Below are 24,365 nucleotides of genomic sequence, written 5' to 3'. Positions count from 1 at the left end.
TTCTTAACTATAGTCAGCATGCTGTACATTATACCCCCAGAAGTTATTCATCTTCTAACTGGAGGTTTGTGCCCTTTGATCAGCATCTTCCCAGTTTCCCCAACCCCCAGCTCCTGGCAATTACCAATATATTCTCTGTTGCTATAACTTTGGCCTTTTTAGATCCCACATATAAGTGAGATCGTGCAGTATTTGTTTATCTCCTCTGACTTATTTCACTTAGCATAATGCCAAGGGATGGTTCTGCTGTCTGCATTTGTGAACAGCATTTTTTGTCCCTCCTTTTATTAAGAGCCATGCATAAAGTTATTCATTGTAGCACAATTGAATTTACACTAATTGCTACTTTCAGTATTTAAAACTAGGTGTTTATAAATAGGTATGGTTTATATGATAGTTCTGTTAATCTGTGCTAAGTAATTTCAAGAAAACATCATTTGGTGATAGTGTGGCATTTTTGTTTGTTTTGTTTTTTTATTTTGTATGTCGTAGCATGGTAGTCAATAGATGGCAAACCTAGTCCTACTTCTAATTTTCCAAGGATTTGTGACCAAGAGACCTGTTTCTTTTTTTTTTTTTTATTTAGTTACTTTTCAAGTACATTTTTTTTTAAATCTATTTCTCCCATCCCATGACCTGTTTCTTTTTTGTTATCAGACCGTCTATTAAAGTGAAATAGAAATGCCTAAATTATAGGGACATAAGAATTTTAAGAAACTGTAAGCTCTCTGCCATGCTGTAAGAGTTGCTAGGTACTAGTAAAAAAGAGAAAAACATCAGGATTAGAGTCATTTTTTAAAATTTCATGTAAATTTAGTGTATAGAATTGAAGACACCCTTAGTCTTTTTGAAGTAGTAGACAGTGAAATTAATTATATAATGAAGTAAATATATTTATTATACTAAAGGCATTTACATAAGATTTTGTAGATAAGGTGTCTTCAACTAAAGACTGTCTCAGTATTGGTGTGGTTTTTTTTCTGATTATTGGATATTTTGCTTACCTTATAGGAAATTATGGATCGAATTTATAAGAATGTTATGAGCAAAGTCCAAGAAATGAATTATATTCAGAAAACTCTGTTCAAGATAGGGTATGATTACAAATTGGAACAGATCAAAAAGGGATATGATGCACCACTTTGCAATCTGTAAGTATATTTTATAGAGTATATTTTGAGTCTTTAGATCTTTTTGTGTTTTTACATCTGGAATATAAAGAAGTAAATGGCAACTTAATTTGAGCATTACCACCATGATCTTAAGGTTGACATTTTCTTTTATTTAATTTTAAGTCTCATTGCTGATACAGCAAGCAGAGGACCCTGAAATCTGATCTTGGCAATTTAATAAACTTTAATAATTGAGTATAAATATTTAAGATTTAATTATAAAATTTGGTCTCATGAAGAAAAACTAGAATAGAATTTTAAATCAAGACATTTGAATTTAAGTGTGACGTTTCTAACTTTTAGAGTGATTTTCCAGATTTATTCTGCTTGTAGGTGTTTCTGAGTTGTTTTCATAAAATAGCATAGTGAGTATATGAATATAACAGTTATTTTAAATGTAGTGCTGTGGCTTGGAGATGGGGAGGTGTTTTTCACTGTAAGGGAGATAAGATAGATGACCGAATGTACCAAAGATAACCTGAAATAGTTTTTCTTTAACATCATCATTTTCTTTTATTTCCTGCATATCAAAGTAATTTCCTGACAGTGCACTTTTTGTTGTACTTTTAAGAGTATGTGGCATTTTTTCAGAGTGTTAACTACTTCTCGTTCTGTTAACCTCTCATTATAACCATGATTTTGAAATTTAGATGTCTCAACCAAAGTTGAGAAATCTCTCCCAGAGCTTATAAATTAGTGTGTTTTCAAGAAGAATATAGTGCATGTGCTGTAATAATTTATCCCTCCTTTTGTTAAGGATACTATTTAAAAAAGTGAAGGCTTTGCTAGGAGGGAATGTTCGCATGATGCTGTCTGGTGGAGCACCATTATCACCTCAGACACATCGATTCATGAATGTCTGCTTCTGTTGTCCAGTTGGTCAGGGTTATGGATTGACAGAATCATGTGGTGCTGGGACAGTTACTGAAGGTAAGCACATCAGTTACTACTCATAAAGCCTATTTGCTTTATGATTCCTTAGGGAACCATGGTCATATTTTACCTCTGGTTTTTTAAAGATTTTATTTATTTATTTTTAGAAGGAGAAGGGAGAAAGAGATAGAGAGAAACATCAGTGTGTGGTTGCCTCTGGCGCACCCCCTACCACCCAGGCATGTGGCCTGACTGGAAATTGAACTGGTGACCCTTTGGTTTGCAGGCTGGAGCCCAATCTATTGAGCCACACCAGCCAGGGCCACATTATACCTCTTAAGTAATATCAGGATTCAATGCAAACTTACATAGTTTTAGTTTTAGAAACTCTTAGTTCAGTATCATATGAACCCTTATTTTTAAGCTTTGTAAATACAGGGGTGGGCAAGGTAGGTTTACAGTTATGAGTACATGAAACAGAGTATATTCTTGTATTATTATTTATTAATTATTGTATTACTTTTCATATGAGCAACTGTAAACCTACTTTTCTCTGCTCCCATATTTATGCCCCATTGTCAGTCCTCAAAATTCTGTCACTCACTCCTATAACCTTTTATCTCTAAACGATCTCTTATTTGGAGAACTGCACTCTTGAAATAAAGTATCACTTTTTTTGCTCCTCCTCAAATCTGTGCTCCTGCCCTGACTTGTTTGTTTTCTCTTCTCTTATTTCAACAGCCTATAGCAGGTTTCTCAATTTATGCACTATTGGAATTTTGAACCACATAATTCTTTCTTGCTGGGAGTTTCCTGTGAATTGCAGGATGTTTAATGGATAGATAATAGTAGTAACCTACTGCCCCAAGTTGGGTCAGTGAAGTATGTCCAAACATTGCCAAATATCTTCTAAGGAGCAAAATCACTCCAGGTTGTGAAACAATGGGTATAATAACTTTTGTGGATTATCCCACTTTCACTTTAAATGCATTGTGTCCAAAATTGGACACAGTATCCAAATGCCATTATCCTAAACTGTCTCTACATTACCAAATTGTTTGTGACAGTGATTTTACCATCCTTCAAGCCTTTCAGGATATTAGCTTTGAAGTCCTCTGATTATTTTTAGTATCTTTAAATTTTATCAGCTCTTCCCATTTTGCCATTGGATCATGCCCTTCCCTACATGCCACCTTTGGCATCCAACCTTTTATTACTTCATAGTGTTCTGAGGTAACAGCCTTTCAATGGCTGTCTTTCAACATCCGTATCTGCCTCTAATATATAAATTCTGGTATTACTACATACTTCTGTCAAACACATCCACCTCAAGCACTGCTTCATACCTGGTGAGCCTAGCTTTCAACATATCTTTAGTCTGACACCATTGTACCTAGCCATTATTATTTTCTGTTTTTTTCCCCATGTGCATACATACTTGGCTTTCTCTCTAAAGAAGATAGTCTTCTCACCATTTCTCGTATAGGCACTCTTGTTCCCACCTCTCTGTATTTTCTGCTCTCTTTTCTTGGAATGCCCTTTTTCTTAAGCAGTCACAGCCATCTTCTAATGTGCAACTGTTCAATTAAGTCTTTCCCAACTATTTCATTATTCATAGATCTTTCTAGTTTCTAGGATACTATTGTAATCACCATTAGTACCATGCACTTTAGTATTTAAATGTGCTCTAAATTGTTTCACATGTATTTCTTCCCAGGTACTTTGTAAGCTCATTGAGGGTAGGGTCTTCTCATCCTTACATTGTCCTCACAATATTTAATATAATGCTACATATTTAATATACTGTCGATAAATACTTGATACTGCTAGTAATAATCACAAGTTACAAAAGGATCATATAAACATCTTTGATGACAGCAGCTAACATTTATTGAACTAGTTATTTTTGGCAAGAAGTGTTAAGCACTGCTCACATATCATCTCATTTAATTTTCACAGCATGTTTCTATATGAAATAGGCTCTGTTACTATCCCAATTTAATAGTTGAGCAAATGGGGCTTAGGGAGGTCAAATAACTTGGCTAAGTTACGAAGCCTATCAGTGAGTGTTAGACAGGGTATTCCAATCAAAATCTGTCTTATCAGAATCCATATAGATAGTGGTGGAGCCAGCTGTCCTTCTTTAACAGCTTTTTGTACTTACTTATCTGAAATATAGCCATGAGATGGGAAAATGATGTAACAACATTGGAGTCGATTGCACTGTTGAAATGAAGTTGACATATGGAAAGATGATCGCACTTGGTACTCCTCTCAATATATTCTCTCCTTTTGTCATCTTTCAGAATCTGGTTCTAGCTCCAATATTCCTGTTATCATTTTGGCACAAGTCTGGAATGTGATATCCTAATGTCATTGTTTCTCTTTCCCCTCATAGTTACTGACTATACTACTGGTAGAGTTGGAGCCCCTCTCATTTGCTGTGAAATTAAGCTAAAAGACTGGCAGGAAGGTAAGAATTTTATGACAAGTGCTAGTGATTATAGTTATGCTGAAAACCACTGTAAGCCTCATGACTTCTATTTTTTTCAAGTGTTAGGTTGTCTGTTATTGCTTGTTCCCTGTGTATTCTCTTTCCACAGTAGCATCTGTAGGTCGCCAAGAGGAAAAGAAAATCTCTCAAAGCTGGGCATGATGATTCTGATTTTGGGAATACTTGATGGCAAAGGGGAAATATTATTAGTGGGACAGTCCTGGGTTAGGGGGAAGGATGTGTTATCATTTTTAGGGGGTTGTGTGAGTAATCACACACGCATGCGCGCGCGCGCGCGCACACACACACACACACACACACACAGAGCTTTCAGGGTTGAGACTCAACTGTCCAGCTGTTTGTATAGTTGAAATTTTTAAAATATTTTCTTTATTTAATTTTATAGAGAGGGGAAGGGAGGATGAAAGAGAGGGAGAGAAATATCAATGTGTGGTTGCCTCTTGCTCGCCCACAGCTGGGGACATGGCCCACAACCCAGGCATGTGCCCTGACTGGGAATCAAACTTGCAACCCTTTGGTTTGCAGGCTGGCACTCACTGAGTCACACCAGTCAGGGCAGTTTTCAATTTAAAGAGCATCTCACAGCTGAAGAGAATACTGCTTATAATCCTTTTTATGATATAAAATCTAATTAGTGTGTAAGTTTATAAATTCAGAGTTTTGTATATTTTTCTTAAAGTAAGTTTTATTCAGTAATGAACACATAATGAATAGTGATTAAATATTTTAAGTTGCCCCGGCTAGTGTGGCTCTGTGGATTGAGCACTGGCCTGTGAAACAAAAGGTCGCTGGTTCGATTCCTAGTTAGGGCACATGCCTGAGTTGTGGGCCAGGTCCTCAGTTGGGGGGCATGTGAGAGGTAGCCAATCAATGTTTCTCTCACTCTCTTTCTTCTTCCCTTCCCCTCTCTCTAAAAATAAATAAATAAAATCTTTATAGGGAGAGGGAAGGGAATTTAAGGGGGAAGGGGGGAGGGATTTGGGGGAACAAATGTGAGGGATGCAGGGACGAGGGCTGGGGGTGTGGGGGAGGTGGGGGAGCGCGGGATGGGGGGTGGGCTTGGATGGGAGAAATAGACAAAAAACTGTACTTGGGGAAAAATAAATAAATAAATAAGATAAACACTATGTTTAATCTTCAAAAAATCTTTATAAAATAAATATTTTAATAGTTATTATTTGTTAATTTAATGTTTTAATTTTTAAAGTCATGACTAGGTATAGGCAAAACGAAGAAAATAAAATTTTCTTCCTGTTTTTCATAGCCTCCCTTTCTTATTTAATGGTGTTGCCTTTGCTAGGCATTTACTCCATGTTCCCTTTGATTAAAACCTGCTTAGAAAAAATCTGAAATACATTGCTATCAACCTATTAGTAATTTACTTATAATAGCTTCCAGTGTTACCCTTCTTGGGAACTATTTATCTTAACTGAGCTCTGTGAACCTGGAACTTTCATGATACTCTAAGTGTGAAATTGTATGGTCATGGGAAGGTTTGGGGTATGTGGTGTTTGGTGATTATCATTGAGCCTGGGACTCTTGAAATCACAGTCACCCACTATCATTACATAGATCTGAGTAAATACAAACTAATGTTCTCCTATAAAGTGATGTTCAATTTGGGCAGCAGGAAAGTGTTTACAGAGGAGCTTTAAGCATCAGTGTGACTACCATCTCATTTAATCTGCTTAACTAATTTTAATGACTTCCAGGTGGTTATACAATCCACGATAAGCCAAACCCCAGAGGTGAAATCGTAATTGGTGGACAGAATATCTCTATGGGGTATTTTAAAAATGAAGAGAAAACAGCAGAGGATTATTCTGTGGATGAAAATGGCCAAAGGTGGTTTTGTACTGGTGACATTGGAGAATTCCATTCTGATGGATGTTTACAGATTATCGGTCAGTACATTTCCTTTTTTGAGGTTTTCTTTACTTTTTGCAAGTTCAACATATATGAAAGGTAATATTGGTTAAGTCATTACTATTGATGGTTCCATTAGTTTAAACTTTGGGCAAGTTATTTAACTTATGTCTGTGCTTCTTTATCTGTAAAATAAGCACACAAACACTGACCTGGTGTGGCTTTTGTTAGTATTAAATGAGTTGATACATGGAAAATGTTTAGAGCAGGACACTGCTCGCATCTAGGTAAGTGGCAGCAGCATCAGCATTAAGCATGGGGAGGATGAGCAGGAAAATAGCTGATGGGTAATAAGAAAACAAAAATTGCGCAGAGGAGGGTTTTTTTTTTTTTTTGGTCAATTGAATGTGGTTCTGTATAACCATTTAGTATAACATTCCCTATTATAGTCCTTCCTCACCCTCTACCTCCCCACCTAAGAGGCGGTGTGGACGTATTTTCCCTCTTGACCATTTATATGGCTCTAACTAGCTCTGAACCTTAGAAAATTAAAATGTCAATCCTCAACGTAAATCTCTTCTTTTGAGAATATCATTTGATTTGGCACTGTCCTTTTTGAGCCTACTGAAATAGACTTGTAAGTTCAAAAAGGTACTCTAAATGGCCCTTATGCTATTCACTTTAATCAGGCAAAAGTTAAAATAAAAGTGACCAGCTGATAAGGACCACTCTGTAGGGTCTTTGTTAGGTCCTTTTAAAGCCATAAAATTTCCTCAGTCATATTTCTAGTGACGCATTTAAGTCTGTCTCTGAAACCATACCTGACCTGAATATAGTTAAAGATTTCTGGGGAAATTTCTAGAAAACATGGTTCAATGTAGAACCAATAACCCCACCGTCTTCGTTGACCCTTAATTGCATTGGAATTGAAAATTTTTCTGTTGGCATGTAGAGTAGGTTCCCAGGCTATGGATAGGCAAGCCAACATTCACACAAAGGTCATAAAGCAACCTGATGATATTTATGCCATGCCATCCTGTGCCTTCACATTTTTAGAGCACTGTTATTTTAACAAGATAATGTCACATATGGAAAATGGGGAGTTACCACTCATTGACCATGTTCTCTATGCCAGACATTGTACTACATGTTTGTATAAGGTAGGCGTCATTACCGCTGATAAAATTGAGATTTGGGGAGGTCCCTGCACTGATATGCCTAGGATCACATAAATGGCAGAGCTACCATTGAAGTCCGATGCTCCAAAGTTCTGTTCCTTATATTAACTTCATTATAATGTTTAAGATGATAAGATACTAAAGCTTTTGGTATAGTGTGTAACATTTTAGCTGGTACTTCTTTATTTTAACTAGGCAATTTCTTAACCGATATGTATGGGCAAGCATTAAGTATAATAATATTTTAGAAGAAGTATCTTTGAAATTAAAGATGAAGGCAATGAGATTGAAAGAAAATCAGAATTGTACAGACCTTAATAAAATGGACTAAGGATAACTTAGCATCATTCTTCATGACTTACAGATCGTAAGAAAGATCTGGTGAAGTTACAAGCAGGGGAATATGTGTCTCTTGGGAAAGTAGAAGCTGCATTGAAGAACTGTCCACTTATTGACAACATCTGTGCTTTTGCCAAAAGGTAATTTTAAAAGTTACATATGTTTTTCATATACTTGAAGTAAAAGGGTAATTGGGAAATTTTTTTATTATGTATAATCATAAGGGAAACATCAAATTTTCATCAGAGTTGTGAAATGTTATACATTTCTGAAAGTTTTTGGATTCAACAGCTTGAAGATTATTTGAGATAATCCAGACATTTTAACTTATTAGACCCCTACTATGTCTTGTTAAAAACATAGTTATGCCACAAAACTTATTTTATTTAACTTTCATAACAACTGAGACTTAGCATGTAAGTAATTTTTCCAAGAAGGTACACAGCTAGTACAAGGTTTCTAAATAAAAAACCTGACAGATTAAACCACTTTCTTTGTAGTTTAATATAGTTTATTTTTATGGGCTTGATTACTTCCTTTAAAATTTAATTCTAGGCCCTTGTTTAGAATGTTGTCCCTTTATGCCAAGGGTTGCGGATTCGATCCCTAGTCAGAGCACATACAAGAATCAACCAGTGAATGCATAACCAAATGGAACAACAAAATCAGCGTCTTTCTCTCTCTCTCCTACCTTTCCTCTCTCTCTCTAAAAATAAATGAAAATAAAGACTAATAAAAGTACCATTTGATGTGTATTTTTAAAAACTAATTCTAAAAAACACAAGGCAAAATTTAGCATCTTAACCATTACTCATTGTACAGTTCATTGTACAGTGTAATGTTAAGTATATTTACACTGTTCTGCACCTTATCTACAAAAACTAATACTCTGTATCCATTAAACAGTCCTCATTTTCCTTTCCACACAGCTCCTGGCCAGTCTACTTTCTGTTTCTATGAATCGGACTATTCTAGATATCACATATAAATAGAATCATACAGTATTTTTCTTTTTGTGACTGGCCTATTTCACTTGGTGTAATGTCTTCAGATTCATCTATATTGTGGCATGTGTCAGAATTTCATTTCTTTTTAAGGCTTAATTATATTGCATTGTATATATGGGGATGAAATTTTGTTTGGCCATCACCCATCAATGGACAACTTGGGTAGCTTCCACCTCTTGATATTGTGGATATACTGCTGTGAACATGGATATGCAAATATCTCTTCAAGGTCCTACTCAGTTGTTTCAGATATACATGGTCTGTCCAGAAAAAAGTCCAGCCATTGTTAATATAATGACAGTGGTTTGCAGGACATTGATGTAACCTGGCATCCAAGGAGAGTGGACTGGAATGCACATGTGTGAACAATAACGACTTCACTGTACTAGTCAGTGGGGGCAGTAGACACCATTGAGTGAGCATGTGTACTGTGTGGCCACCACATTCAAGATGACTGAGTGACTAGAGCAACGAATCTGCATCAAGTTTTGCATTAAGCTTGCACATTCCTCCATGGAAACTATTCAGATGATTCAGAAGTCCACAGCTATGGGCAACTGGTGATTGGCTCCTGCATCACGATAATGCACCTGCTCATGCATTATGTTTTGTGCACAGTTTTATTACCCAGGTGACTTACCCCGCTATAGCCCAGATTTGGCACCCTGCGACTTCTGACTTTTCCCAAAATTAAAGTCATTTTTGAAAGGGAAAAGATTTCAGACCATCGATGAGATTCAGGAAAATATGGTGGGGCAGCTGGTAGCAATTGGGAGAACTGTGTGAGGTCCCAATGTGCCTATTTTGAAGGGGACTGAGGTGAGGCATCACAGTCCTTTGTACAATGTTTCTTGTATCTTGTATCTTCTTCAATAAATGTTTCTGTTTTTCATATTCTATGGATGGATACTCTCTGTACAGACCTCATATACCCAGATGTGGGATTGCTGAATCATACGGTAGTTTTAATTCCATATTTTGAGGCACATTCATAATGTTTTTTCATAATAGCAGCAACATTTTTAACTTTCCATCAGCAGTATATAAGGATTCTCATTTCTCCATATCCTCAACAACAGTTGTATCTATTTTTTATAGTACTCATCATAATGGATGTGAGAGGATATCTCTCCCTTAATGATTAGTTGAGCACTATTTTCTATGCTTGTTGGCCATTTGTATATCACCTCTGGAGAAGTGTCTAATCAAGTCCTTTGTTCATTCATTTTTTTCTTATTTTCAATTATACAATATGATCTTACCAAATATAGTCATCATGTTTTACATTAGATCCTCAAACCTATTCATCTTATAGTGGAAAGATTATATCCTTTTACCAACTTCTCCCTATTTTCTCCACACCCAGTCCCTGGCAACATATTTTCTACTGTTTTTTTTTTTTTTTCCGAGTTTGACTGTTTTTAAAAAAGATTCCACATTTCAGTGTTACCATGCAACATTTGTCTTTGCTGGTTTGTGTCACTTAACATATGCCCTCATGGTATATCCATGTTGTTGCAAATGGCACCATTTCCTTCTTTCTCAAGGCTGAATAATACTCCAGTATGTGTTTATCACATCTTTATCTATTCTTCTGTTGTTGGATACTTAGGTTATTTCTATATTTTGGCTGTTGTGATTAATGCTGCAGTGAACATGAGAGTACAGATACCTCTTCGATACCCTGTTTTCATTCCCTTTAGATATATACTTAGGATTCAGATTTCTGGATGATATGGTAGCCCTGTTTAAATTTTTTGAGGAACCTCCTTACTATTTCCCATAGCGCTTAAACCAATCTATGTTCCCACCAGTAGGTTACAGGGGTTCCCTTCTCTCCACATCCTAGTCAGCATTTATTATCTCCTGTTTTTTTTTTTTTTTTTTTTCAATTTATCTCCTCTCTTTTTGATAATAGCTATTCTAACAGATGCGAGGTGGTAATATCTCATTGTGGTTTTGATTTGCATTTCTTTCCCTGATGATTAGCCATGTTAATCAATTTTTCATGTGCCCATGGGTCATTTGTATATCTTCTTGGGAAGAAGGTTTACATATATTTAAATATATAATCCTTATTATATTTTTCCATTACCATTTTAGTCCCCTTATAACCCCCTCCACCATCCCAGCAACCACCCATTTTAAAATCAGATCATATTTTGTTTTGTTTTTGCTATTGAGTTTTATGAGTTCTTTATATATTTTGGGTATGAACCTCTATTCAGATAGATATGTGACTTTAAAATATTTTTGCCCATTCTATAGGTTGCTTTTTCATTTTGTTGAAGGTTTCCTTTGCTAAGAGGTTTTTAGTTAGTTGTAGACCCACTTGTTTATTTTTGCTTTTTTGCCTTTGCTTTTTACATCAAATCCAAAAATTTTTTTCCAGCACCCATATCAAGTACCTTATCCTCTATGTTTTATTCTAAGAGTTTTATTTCAGGTCTTTGTCCACTTTATAATTGGGTTATTTTATTGTTGTTGTTGAGTTATAGGCATTTTTACATATTCTAGATATTAACCCCTTCTCAGATATATAATTCACGAATATTTTCTTCAATGCCATAGATGGACTTTTCACTCTCTGTTGACTGTGTTGACATACAAAAAAATTTTTAAAAATTGTTATATTCTCATTTAGCTATGTTTTTGTTGTTATTACATATGCTTTGGTGTCATAGCCAAGAAAGCATTATCAAATCCAATGTCATGAATCTATTCCCCTATGTTTTCTTCTAGGCATTTTATAATTTTAGCTGTTACATGTTTAGGTCTTTGATTAATTTTCATATGTGGTATAAGGTAAAGGTCCAACTTTATTCCTTTTCATGTGGATACCTAGTTCTCTCAACGCCATTTGTTGAAGAGACTGTTCTTTCCCCATTGAGTGGTTTTTGCGCCCTTGTTGAAGATCATTTGACAGTATGTACAAAGGATTTTCTCTGGGCTCTCTATTCTGTTTCATTGGTCTATATTATCTGTCTTTATGTCAGTACTATGGACTGTTTTACTTAATGAAACTGTAACATGTATATTTGGAGTTTTTTTTGTAATGTACTATTTCATTGGAAACTTTAGGAATACTTGTTCTCAGTATTTTAATTTCTGTTTTGTTTCATTTTCTAATTTTTTTAGTGACCAGTCCTATGTGATTAGTTTTGTGGTTCCTAATCAGAAAAGGTTGACACTTTTGGCACAACAGAAAGGGGTGGAAGGAACTTGGGTTGATATCTGCAATAACCCTGCCATGGAAGCTGAAATACTGAAAGAAATTAGAGAAGCTGCAAATGCTAGTAAGTAAGAAATTGATTGACTTTTAGTACCTTAAAATCATTTATTTAATGGTGTTTTATGCACTGGGTTTTTCAAGATGTCTATTTATTTGTTTTGTTTTAATTTTTTAACGATTTTATTTATTTATCTGTAGAGGGGAAGGGAAAGAGAGAGGAAGAGAAATATCAATGTATGGTTGCCTCTCGCGTGTCCCCCTGCCGGGAACTGGCCTGCAACCCAGGCATGTGCCCTTAGTGGGAATCGAACCACGGTTGTTTGGTTCCCAGGCTCACGCTCGTCCACTGAACTACTCCAGTCAGGGCTGTTTTGTTTTAATAATAAAATACATGGTTGGAAAACCTGTTTCTTAAATATGTATAGTGAATTTCCATATTGGAGGGATTCTTACATATTAGATAGTAGAATAACCTATCTAGTTATTTATTGAATATAATAACACCCCTGCTAAGTGGTCATCTAGCCTGTATTTGGAATGATCCATTTTGATTCTGATAGTTCATAATAATGTGTCCTTGTGTGGATCTGTTATTGTTTATGTTTATCATGATGTATAAACATCCCACATCACATCACTTGGTGTGGAGCCCTTCAGTCTAGCAGTCTCTGCCCTTTGGTTCTAGGAAATATTTGTGTGTCCTTTTTTGTTTGTTTACTCTTCTTCTAGTTTTCCTCTCCAAATTCTGTCTTTGTGTTTTTATGTGGGACTATTTTTATCTGGATGTAGGACCTCTAGCTTTAGCGCTCTAATTTTATGCTTTTTTCTTTTGTTTCCTATATCATTCTTTTTGTTTGTACTCTGGCAGTGCCCTCATCTTTATCATCTTCTGTCTTTTGAATTTCCAATGCCAGAATTTTATTTTCCAGTGCTCTTTCCTGTTTTCTCAGTGTTCTTTCAATAACATCCTCTTATTCTTTCCTGGATGCAGTCAATATGTCATCTCTTATTCCTCTGAGTATTTTAAAGGAATTCCTCCTGTGATGTTTTCTTTTGTTATTGACTTCTCCAAGTTCCACTGTCTGCTTGGTTTGGTCATGGCCTCTCATGTATGCTGATCCTTGTATGTCCATTCACATTTGACAATGAGGTATTGGAAACTTGTTTGTAAATTTTACTGGGCTTCACTGAAAGGTTACTCAAATGTTAGGCTATTTCATTTCTCCAAAGATGATTCTCCAGTCTCTTGACTGGTTTATTAGCCTGACTGCCAATATTCTGGTAGCCAAATAGATGAAATTGGAAAGGGCTGTGGGTGGAGTGAGTCTTAACCTCACTGAATCCTTCTGTTGCCAGCTTTAGCCCTTCCCTCTACTGTACCTATGTCCTTGGGTCTAGAGTCTCTAGTTCAGTTTTACCAAAAAGTAAACGTGTCTCTAGCCTGGTTGGGGAAGAGCAGGGTAAAGGGCAACTGTCCTCAGAGCAGTGTGCTGCTTATCTCTGCCTGTCTTCAGAGATACAATCTCAGGAGGTAGGTTTGCATGTTGTTGGCAGTTAGCTGTTAGTTCCCTTGGCTCCCAATCAGTGACTGCTAGTCTGTTTGCTTTTGGTCTTCTAAAATTTTATTGAACTCTCTCACCAAGTGTCCTATTTCTTTTTGTTTCAGTTTATTTTCCTTGTGGTTAATTCCTTTTAATTTTTTTAATTATTTTAAAGCTTTTAAATTATTTTCCAGGGGAGCAGAGGTGAACTGTGTCACCTTAATGTCTAATTGGAGGCTGTTAGCCTAGTTTTAACGTATTCCTTTCCCTCTTAAAAAATAATAGTATCTTTGATCAAGATGGTGGTGTAGGTAAACATGGCTCACCTATTCACACAACCACATCAAAATTACAACTAAACTACAGAACAACCATCACTCAGAACTGTCAGAAATTGAGTTGAATGGAACTCCCAACTACAGAATTTAAGAAACCACATCCATCCAGACTTGTAGGAGGGGTGGAGATGCAGAAAGGGTGCCACATCTAGGTGTGGTAGATAAAAATTAGGGAGGGATATCACTGGAGCAAGGAGACCCAACCCCACACCAGGCCCCTCAGCTGAGGGATCCAGTGCCAAGAAGATAAGCCCCCATAACTTCTGGCTATAAAAATCAGTGGGGTTTGAGTGGGTGAAAAGAACTACTGGATTCCCAAGAAGTGCCTATGAAGTCTCGCACTCTGATTTATTCAAACTCACTCCCTTTGAGCTCCAGCAGCAGGGTAGCAGCTTGAAAGGCACTAGCAGCATGCAGGGAAGAACTGAAGTGTCTGGCATCAAGGCGAGAGCTAGGGGTCAGAAATGTTGGCAGAGGCAATTGTTCCTTTTCTGAGCGCTTGCCCCACAGAGCACCAGGCACCATATCTGAGTCTCCATCAACCTGTCTGACAGAGTTTGCTCTGCTCTAGGGAATCCTTGAGGCCCCAAACCACCCAATTTACAGCTCACCCAAGCTGTTAACAATGGCTTTCCCACATGAATAACTGGTCTGTGCTCAGGCTTCACATTCTCCTAAATCATTTCAAACAAGCAACAACCAGCCTCCTCAAGCCCCTAAGCCCTTACAGTGGCTAAGCGGCCCCAGGCCTAGCACTAGGAGCAGCCAGCTTTGGAACACAGTTTGGCTCCAGCACAAGTAACAACCATCTGCAGATTGCTTTGTAGCTCATGCTGGGTGGGTCCAGGCTAAACTCAGATTGGGGCTGACCTTGGCCTGTACCACCCAGGAAACTCCAGAGCCCATACACCTAGTGGACAGGTACCGACCACATCAGAGCACCATCATACCACCCCTGCACAGGTGGTCCTCCATGGAGGGCAGAGATTGGTTGTCAGTGGTCACAGCCAGTTCTTGCAGCTGACTGTCCTGGATAAATCCTTCCAGTTGACCTGCCAAGAGGAGGGTGCACTCAGCACACACAGAGGATGTACGCTGAGTTACCCAGCTTGGGTGATAGGGGAGGCTGTACCACTGGACTCTACAAGACACCTACTACATTAGGCCATGATACCAAGACAGGGAGTCATAGCAGCTCTACCTAATACATAGATACAAAGGGAGGCTGCCAAAACAAAGGGATAAAGAAACATGACCCAAATGAAAGAACAGATCAAAACTCCAGAAAAAGAACTAGACAAAATGAAGATAAGCAATCAATCTATCAGATACAGAGTTCAAAACACTGGTTATAAGGATGCTCAAGGAATTTAGTGAGAACCTCAACAGCATAAAAAAAAAAGATCCAGTCAGAAATGAAGGATACACTGATGGAAATAAAGAACAATTTACAGGGAATCAACAGCACAGTGGATGAAACTGAGAATCAAATCAATGATATGGAACATAATGAAACAAAAAAAATCAGAACAACAAGAAGAAAAAAGAATATAAAAAGGGTACAGTGTAAACAGCGTCTGGTACAAGTTCAAGCATTCTAACTTTTGCATTATAGGGGTACCAGAAGGAGAGAAAGAACAAGAAATTAGAAATCTATTTGAAAAAATAATAGGAGAAAACTTACCTAATTTGGTGAAGGAAACAGACATGCAAGTCCAGGAAGCACAGAGTCCCAAACAAGAGATGCAAAAAGGCCCACTCCAAGACACATCATAATTAAAATGCCAGATGTTAAAGGTAAAGAGAGAATCTTCAAAGCAGCAAGAGAAAAGCAATTAGTTAACTTCAGGGGAGTTCCCATAAGACTGTCAGCTGATATTTCAGAAGAAACTTTGTAGTTAAGAAGGGATTGGCAAGAAATATTCAAAATGAAGAAAAACATGGACCTACAACCAAGACTGCTCTACTCAGCAAAGCTATGATTTAGAATCAAAGGACAGATAAAGTACTTCCCAGACAAAGTAAAGCTAAAGGAGTCATCATCACCAAACCATTATTACATGAAATGTTGAAGGGACTTATTTAAGAAAAAGATCAGAAGTATGAATAATAAAATGGCAGTAAACACATAGCTGTCAACAAATGAATCTAAAACTAAGTAGACAAGAAGAACAGAGGCAGAATCATGGATATGGAGAGTGTTTTGATAGATGCCATATGGAAAGGGGTGTGGGAAGAATGGGTGAAGAGGTAAGGGGATTAAGAAGTACAAGTTGGACCTCAGTTGGTTCTGGCCAAGGTGGAGGCATAGGTGGAAATGTTTCACTTTTTTGCATAACCAAAAGAAAGATAACAGCCAATTTAAAAACAAAAAAACAACCAGAACTGCTAGGATATCAAACTGCATGGAAGTCCAACAACCAATGAGTTAAAAATAGTATAAGAAATGGAGAAGCCAAAGACCTTATATGTAAACCCCATGGACATGAACTAAGCAGGGGAGACTGCAGGAAAGTGGGGGAGAAAAAACCAAAAACAAAGCAAAGCAAAGAAATACAGTTGGTGGTCACAGCATATCCATGGGGATGTAAAGTGCAGTACAGGAAATGGAGTAGCCAAAGAACTTACACGCATGACCCATGGACATGAACATTGGTGCGGGGACTGCCTGAGGGGAGTGGGAGTGTTGGGTGGAGCAGACAAAGGGAAAAATTGGGACAACTGTAACAGTATAATCAGTAAAATATAATGTAAAAGAAAAAAATATAACAAAAGTATAGTATAATAATACATTAAAAATAAAAGTGTTATTTTTCTGATTGTCATCAAGTTTATAAATATTGGGCAATACAGGAAAATTATAAAGGGGGAATTAAAAATCACTTGGTAGTCATTATGTTTGGATGGTGGCATTATATATACTTTACATATCAACCTCACTGATACCTGTCTAAGCCAGTAGATACAGATTTGCATTATAATTTTTAGTAACTAAATAGTATTCCAGTATAAGCATATCCACTTAAGTTCCTGTTTTTGGACTCTTAGGATGAATTTAACTTTTCCTTGACTATAAACAAATAATGACACATATCTTGTATCCCTAGATATTTTCTTATGCAATTATTTTCTTAGTATGAACCTTTAAAAGTGGAATTTCTGAGACAAAGAAAATGTATATTTTCAAGGCTTTTCCTGTGTTGCCAAATAAATCCTATTTCCCCAGAAAAACTGGACTAGTTTATACTCCTATCATAAATGTACAAGCATGCCTATTTTCCTAACCAGGCTATGATCATTGATTTTTTAAATTAACTGCTTGGGTTCCATTTTATTTTCAAAATAGAAGTAATAATATTACTTAAAAATTGATTTTGAAAAACTATTTTTACTCAAGAACATTCTTATAGTCATCTGAATACTGTAAAGTTATTTAAATAACAGTTGCCTATTAAAACTGTAAAGACAGTGACTTTAATGTTTTTTTCCTTAATGATGGTTTGTTAACTATGGTATTATTATTAATATAGCATGCTTTTTTATATTAATATCATCAAGCTACCAGAATTTTATTGATACAAATCCTGATTTTTCCCTTTTAAATGTAGTATTTAAAAAAATATTTTGGTCAATAGGCTGCTGTTCTTAGTAATTTTCAATGTATTAATGAAGTAGAATTTTATTATTTAAAAAAAATTTTTTAAACTGTATTTATTTATTTTTAGAGCAATGGGAAGGTTGGGAGAAAGAGGGGGAGAGAAACATCAATATGTGGTTGCCTCTTACCTGGCCCCCACTGGGGACCTGGCCCACAACCCAGGCTTGTGCCCTGACTGGGAATCGAACCATCAACCCTTTGGTTCACACAACCCGTGCTCAATCCACTGAACTACACCAGCCAGAGCTATTTTTTTAAAAGATTTTATTTCTTAGAGGGGAATAGAGGGAGAAAAAGGGAGACAAACATTGATGTGAGAGAGAAACGTGGATCAGTTGCCTCTTGCCTCCCCCCAAGTGAGCACCTGGCCCACAACCCAAGTATGTGCCCTGACTGGTATTCGAACTGGTGACGTTTTGGTTCTCAGGATGGCACTCAACCCACCGAGCCACACAAGCCAGGGCTGGAGTAGAATTTGATTTCAATAGTTTATCATTGCATATATAACTAAAGGCAATACTGTGTAAAGTCAAGTTGTATCACAATCAGGTGGAAAATGAAATCAGGTTCTAGGACCCACTTAGCTCCCATAAATTTGCTGAAATGAGGGATGAAATTGAACAACTCATGAGTTAGATAATGAACTAAATGTAATAATCATAAGCTTTTCTGTCACAAAGATTTCTCTCGCCAGCCTTTTGCTTGAAATTATAATTTCAGGACTTATGCCAAAAAGTATAAAATAGTCTTGATTGTATTCAACTATATCTGTCTGAGCTTACATATATTTCAAAGCAGTCTTTTTCATGTTTTAAATATAAGTGTGAGGTATAAGAATGCAAAGTATGTCATTATTTGAGGGGCTAGAAAAATTGCCCTTTGCTTCCCCCTGCCGGTTACATTTCATAGTGTTGTAGGTAATTCATATAAAAATGCCACGTGTAAGATCATTTTTGGTTTTTCTTTCCAGTAGTCTTTGCTACTTGTTGACAGTTCATTCTGTGTATAGGAACTGTGTGATTGCTCTTTGCTCTCTATAGGCTGTGGTGCTAGATAATATTTAGGAAACCTGTAATGCAGCCCTTTTTTTTCCTTTTGGCTTGAACAGAAATTTAGTTAATAAAGATTAAATATAGAAACTTTTACAAATGTGCTGAATTTGCTTGTGTGCAACTGTGTAATGTGCCTGCGTTGTTCCAGTTTTGTCAGTGTTTGTGGAATAGAACCTGTGTAAGTAGGGACAGTAATATGAAATAAAAGGTTTTGGAAGAAATCTGTAGTTGAGATAGATTAGCGCTCTTTTCTCGAGATTCAGATGTGACCTTGGGAGCAGATGGGCTTATTTCAGGCACCCTTCATAACTGAGCTGTAATATAGCAACAAAGTAGACATGGTTAATTAGAGCAAGTTTTTGTTCTCTTACTACCTCTTTAAGGCATTACCTTTAGGAAGTTGGTTCTAAGTAATTTGAAAGATTATTTTTCACACACAACTTTACATTCTCTCATTTTAGTGAGAAACACTAATTCAACCAAGCTTTTATAAAATTCAGACTAGTATTTGAACAAAAACTCCCATGAATTTGAGTTCTTTTGTACTTGTCACTGACACAAAGTTGTTTCTGAGTCACCTAGGCTATTAGCAGTAGTTTTTAAACATGCAGATGCTTGCTTCTTCAAAATTGCTGTTTTAAATAATTGGATATAAGATAAAGCTCATCTGTAGATTCTTATAACTGTTAATGGGCCTTCAGAATTTTAAGGATGAGCTTATATGAATAATAAGTAACTTAAATATCATTTGTTAAATTAAAAATTATTGAATATTGTATTGATTGCTTCTATGTCCTTATTATATTTCAATATGTTGAGTAGTCTATCTTAAATAATATGTTCTGCATCATATACCATTTAAAAATACAGAATTCACAACCCCCTTTTTGATTTTGATTTTGATGTATATAATAAAGGTAAGAACAAGTTCTCTAGAGGTTTAATTTTCTGTAGAATAAATTAGTAAATCTGTATATATTTATTGAGGGCTCTCAGTGTAGCCTTATGGATGGCAGTAAACAAAGCAAAAACCCTGCTTTCATGGAGCTTACATTCTAACATGCAAAACAAATATATGATACATTGGCTGGTAAGTTTTATTGTTTTGAAGAAAATATAGTGTAAGAGGATATAGAGAGACAAAGGGACTTGGGTTTTGCTATGAGTGACCAGGGAAGTCTGCTCTGAAGAGGCAGCATTTGAGTGGACACCTAGATGAAGTAAGGAAGCAAGGCATGCATCTACAACGGAGAAGACCATTCCATGAAGAGGGAATGGCAAGAAGAAAATCTTTGAAGAGAAAGGATTTTTCTGTGTTGCCAAATAAATCCTATTTCCCCAGAAAAACTGGTCTACACATATATTAGAATAAAATCTGCATAGACCAAAACTGTTCAACTGAAGCAATTTGTATATGCTTTGAGAAATATAAAATGAAATTGTAAGATAGTGGTATCAGTAATTAACATACAATTAAATAAGTTTGCTCCATCACCTGCACCATCTGGTTAAATCCTCCAGAATTAATATTTTGTTGTTTCTCTCCCACCCTCCCCACTCCTTCCCCACCTTCCTCCTTCTCATTTCAGTGAAGCTGGAGCGGTTTGAAATTCCAATCAAGGTTCGCTTAAGCCCAGAGCCATGGACCCCTGAAACTGGTTTGGTCACTGATGCTTTCAAACTGAAAAGGAAGGAACTGAAGAACCATTACCTCAAAGACATTGAGCGAATGTATGGGGGCAAATAAAATGTTGCCTGCTCTCTTTACAGTTGTGCAGAAGGGGGCCTCACGGTTTTTCAGTTCTAGAATTTTAAGCCTTGTTGAGCTATCTGTTACAATGTAAAGTATATATTTCTAAAAATATGGAAATAAAAAACAAAAGTGATTAAAATAATTGTTGAGTCAAATTTTACTTAGTTTTGCATAGTTCTAGTGAAGCTGAAATTGAAAAGTTATTTCCCTTTAGCTGTGTTGTTCTTAGTTTTAGAGTAAAAATTCTGTTTTTAAAAATTAGCCTAAGATACTCGTTTTTATGAGAAAAATATTTAATGTGGAACAAAATAAATTGGAGTTAGAATAGAATGTAGTTTGAGGAAATTTGCAGCTTCGGATGTCTTGTCTTTCTAGTTCAGAAGTTTAAAATAATAAGCATGACAAAAATATGTATTAACACTACTCAATGCAGAAGTGCTATAGGCCTTTAAAGTTCTCTTCCAACCATTTATCCTGAAGGGAAAATTCAATCATAATATGACATAGAGAATCAACACCTTGGAAACCATTTTAGGATTCATAATTGTTGCATAGGTTAGACGTAGAATTATTGTTTATTGTGAATAATTACAGTGCCTGAAGTAAGAATAAAATGACATAGACACACCAAAAATATCTAGTAATATATTTGAAGAGAAACTGAACTGCTTATTTTGAAACTTGGAGGTTTAAAATCAGTCACTGTAATTATTTGAATGACTTAAGAGTACGTAAGTACATTTGAAAAAAATGTTGAAAATTGTCCTTCTCTGTTCAAAATGTAAGGCTGAGACCAAGAGTAAAATGATAGAAAGTGAATCAAATTTTAACAGGAAGCATTTTCTCTGTTAGAAAAGGTGAGGCAAAAATGTTTAGAGTTATGACCCTAGGACAGCACTGAACCTGGGAAAGGATTTGGACTCTTAATTTGTCTTTGATAATAGGGACTGATTTAAAAAATGTGCTTATATTAAATTATACTTGTAAGTTATCTGTTTGCAGTTGCTGATTGGATTCTTGAGCAATAGCCTGGATTTCAGGAAGCCTTTCATTTTGCTTTAATTTTAGGAAAATGGGTTATGATGAATGAGTTCCCCAATATCTTGTTTGAACCTGTGAATGATTAAATAACATGAATGAATTTGGGGAAGTTAAAGGGAAAAACACACTTTTACACTTTTTTCCTGTTTGTGAAAAGACTTTAGAAACTGGACAATGAGAAAGGAAATTACTCAATAAGGGACTCATACTTGTGCAGTAACTCAGTGTATGGGCTTCTTTTTGAATCTTTAATTAAAATCAGGGATTATATATCCCTGATAAATATTCACACTTGAACCATAGTTACTGTAAACAGCAAACATTCTTAATACTGTTACTCTTTGCACTTTTTTCTTAATCATAATGTATATATACACACACATACATATATATGTATATGTATATATACATACAGATATGTATATGCATGTATGTGTATATATATTGCTTATATTGCTTTGTATAGATGTGGGCTACCACTACAACAAAATACATTCTTTTTGCTCTAAGATATTTATAAGGAAAATATTTAAATGTTATGTATATGGTGGTAAAAAAGGAAAATTCATCTGGTCTTATTATAAGCAAGAATGAAGGTTTTTTTAGAGATTTCTGTTCAGTGTTCTGCTGTGTAAAATTCGAGGCAAGTTCTCCATGCACTTAGGTACATGTGAGTATTCTCATTCTCCCCAACTTGCCTTTGAGGAGTGACAAACTATTAGTATCAAGTAGACTACTACTCAGCTTCTACTGTTCTTGGCCCACTGTTGATCCTTTAAGGATGATTTCTTTAGACTTTTTCAATATGTGACATATTCCCCCATTTGGAATGGTGATTTTAAATGTGCAAGTGCACGCATAATCAGATATTTGCACCCCACCCACTTCCATCTCCCGAAAGCTAGAACACTGCCAACTAATCTGTTGTATAGGTCCTTTAGAAACACATTATTAACACTTAAGGTTGGGTGCTGCTAATTCTTTGCAAAAATCCAAATATTGTCAAGGGACCAGGGAGATGCTACTGCCCCTGATTTTTCATTAAGAAATACACATATTTATGTGGACAGATCTTTCCATATTCATAGTGACTTTTTGAGTAATTGAGCCTAAAGATTTTGATCATACATTTTTATACATGTTTAAATCATTCACTGTTGTTACTAAATGTCAGCCATTTAAATGAAGTGTGCTTTAAAAATTTACTAGTTGTGTACATTTTTAAGTCGACTACTTGTGACCTTTGCTTTAATTACATCGAAGTATCTTGCCTTCTTGATATTCGTATTGATTTTTTTTCTAGAGTGGAGGTATAATTGTATGGCTTTTCAGAACTGAGATACAGGTGAATGACGGAAAAAGTCAGAAGTCAGAAGTTAAGGGAAGTCATACTTCTTTGGTCACAAAGACTGATGAATAATTCTCACCTATATTGTCTTTGGTAGTGTAGGACAGACGTTGCTGAGGTAAAATGAAAACAGGTTAAAGACCGTGGTATTTGGGATTTGGAAATAAGTATTTTAATTTTCAAATGTAGTTACAAATTAGAATGTATTCATATTTATACTTTATGTTTAAATGCATGACTGCAGGATTGTTACTTTCATTTTTATGTTCTTGATGAAAAGCTCTGTTCTTGTTTTTAAATTTACACTTGTATCTTAAATAAATTCACCCATGTTATCAAGCTAATTTGTGCTTAATTATGCATTGAGATAAAATCTGCAAGTTTGGAGGATATTAGCCAAACTTTTAAATACATATGTTTTAAAGTACTCGTATTTAAGTTTACGGAATTGCATTAAGCTGTTAGCTTGAATTTTGTAAGATCCATCCACATTCCAATTTGTAGTATTTGAACCCAAAGCTGTTACTTTGATTCAGTTAATAGGGTAGAGAACCCCTTTAACACTGATAATATGGGACAAAACATAGTCATATTGTGCGGATTATCAGTAGCTGACAATAAATGATGACTTTTGCATTTCATTTAATTAATTTTTTTAGATTGTATTTATTTATTTTTAGAGGGAAAGGGAGTGAGAAAGAGGGAGACAAACATCAACCATGGCATGTACCCTGACTGAGAATCAAATCACTGGTGACTTGGGTTTATAGGATGTCACCTGACCTACTGAGCTACACTGGTCAGGGCTTGTCTAATTAAAATTTATGGAAAAATTCATTTATCTGAGTTAAATGAGGGTATATATAAAATAATGTTAGAGCTCTGGAACAAGACTGCCTCAGTCAATTTCCTGGCTTTGCCATTTAGTAGCTTTGTGACTTTGGGCAAGTGACTCACCTGTATTTCTCCATCTGGAAAAGCAGGGTTGACGGATAATAGGACCTAGCTCATAGGATGGTTATGAGGTAACATGAGTCAATCCACAGAAAGTTTTAAAACATAGCAAGCTTATGTTAGCTATCATCATCATTGTATCCAGACAGCATTCACCACTCAGGTTGTTCAGTGTATTTGCTAGCACACTCAGGGCCTTAAAGGATTGATTGGCTGTCCTTGAACACTGGTGAGTTCTGGTTTTAGAGGTGAGCAAACTGGGGCTCATTCCACCACTAGTTTTGTAACCACAGACAAATCTCACAACACTGTCTCACCCTCTTAGGTTTAGTTTCTTCCCTTTTATTAAAAAAAAAAACCTGGACTTTAAGAAAAGATGTCCTTTGCAAAAAGGGGAAGATGAATGACAGAAGACATAAGCTCCATCACTACTAGGTCTCATGTAGTTTTGCTGTCCCAAGGTGTTTTGTTTTAAATGATGCTCTATGTTTCAAGTTT

At 36.0% G+C, this 24,365-nt stretch overlaps 1 protein-coding gene across 6 annotated transcripts in view; it reads left to right on the top strand.

Annotated features, from left to right (window-relative positions):
* The window catches only part of ACSL4 (acyl-CoA synthetase long chain family member 4), an 88,993-nt gene extending 68,327 nt beyond the window's left edge, over nt 1-20,666 (top strand). For all 6 annotated transcript variants that reach the window (XM_037142465.2, XM_037142467.2, XM_037142468.2 and 3 more), the window contains 7 exons: nt 1,012-1,151; nt 1,930-2,102; nt 4,444-4,518; nt 6,273-6,464; nt 7,969-8,083; nt 12,089-12,246; nt 20,361-20,666. In XM_037142465.2, the coding sequence (XP_036998360.1) occupies nt 1,012-1,151; nt 1,930-2,102; nt 4,444-4,518; nt 6,273-6,464; nt 7,969-8,083; nt 12,089-12,246; nt 20,361-20,518 (1,011 nt within the window). In that variant the 3' untranslated portion in view covers nt 20,519-20,666. The remainder of the gene's footprint in view (nt 1-1,011; nt 1,152-1,929; nt 2,103-4,443; nt 4,519-6,272; nt 6,465-7,968; nt 8,084-12,088; nt 12,247-20,360) is intronic.
* Nucleotides 20,667-24,365: the final 3,699 nt, after the last annotated feature.

The sequence above is a fragment of the Artibeus jamaicensis genome, unplaced genomic scaffold, assembly GCF_021234435.1.
Source record: "Artibeus jamaicensis isolate MK-2021 breed Jamaican fruit bat unplaced genomic scaffold, CSHL_Jam_final scaffold_461, whole genome shotgun sequence".
In the NCBI taxonomy this organism is placed as follows: domain Eukaryota; kingdom Metazoa; phylum Chordata; class Mammalia; order Chiroptera; family Phyllostomidae; genus Artibeus; species Artibeus jamaicensis.
Note: the sequence above shows the minus strand (reverse complement) of the source record. Positions and strands in the feature narration are given on the sequence as shown.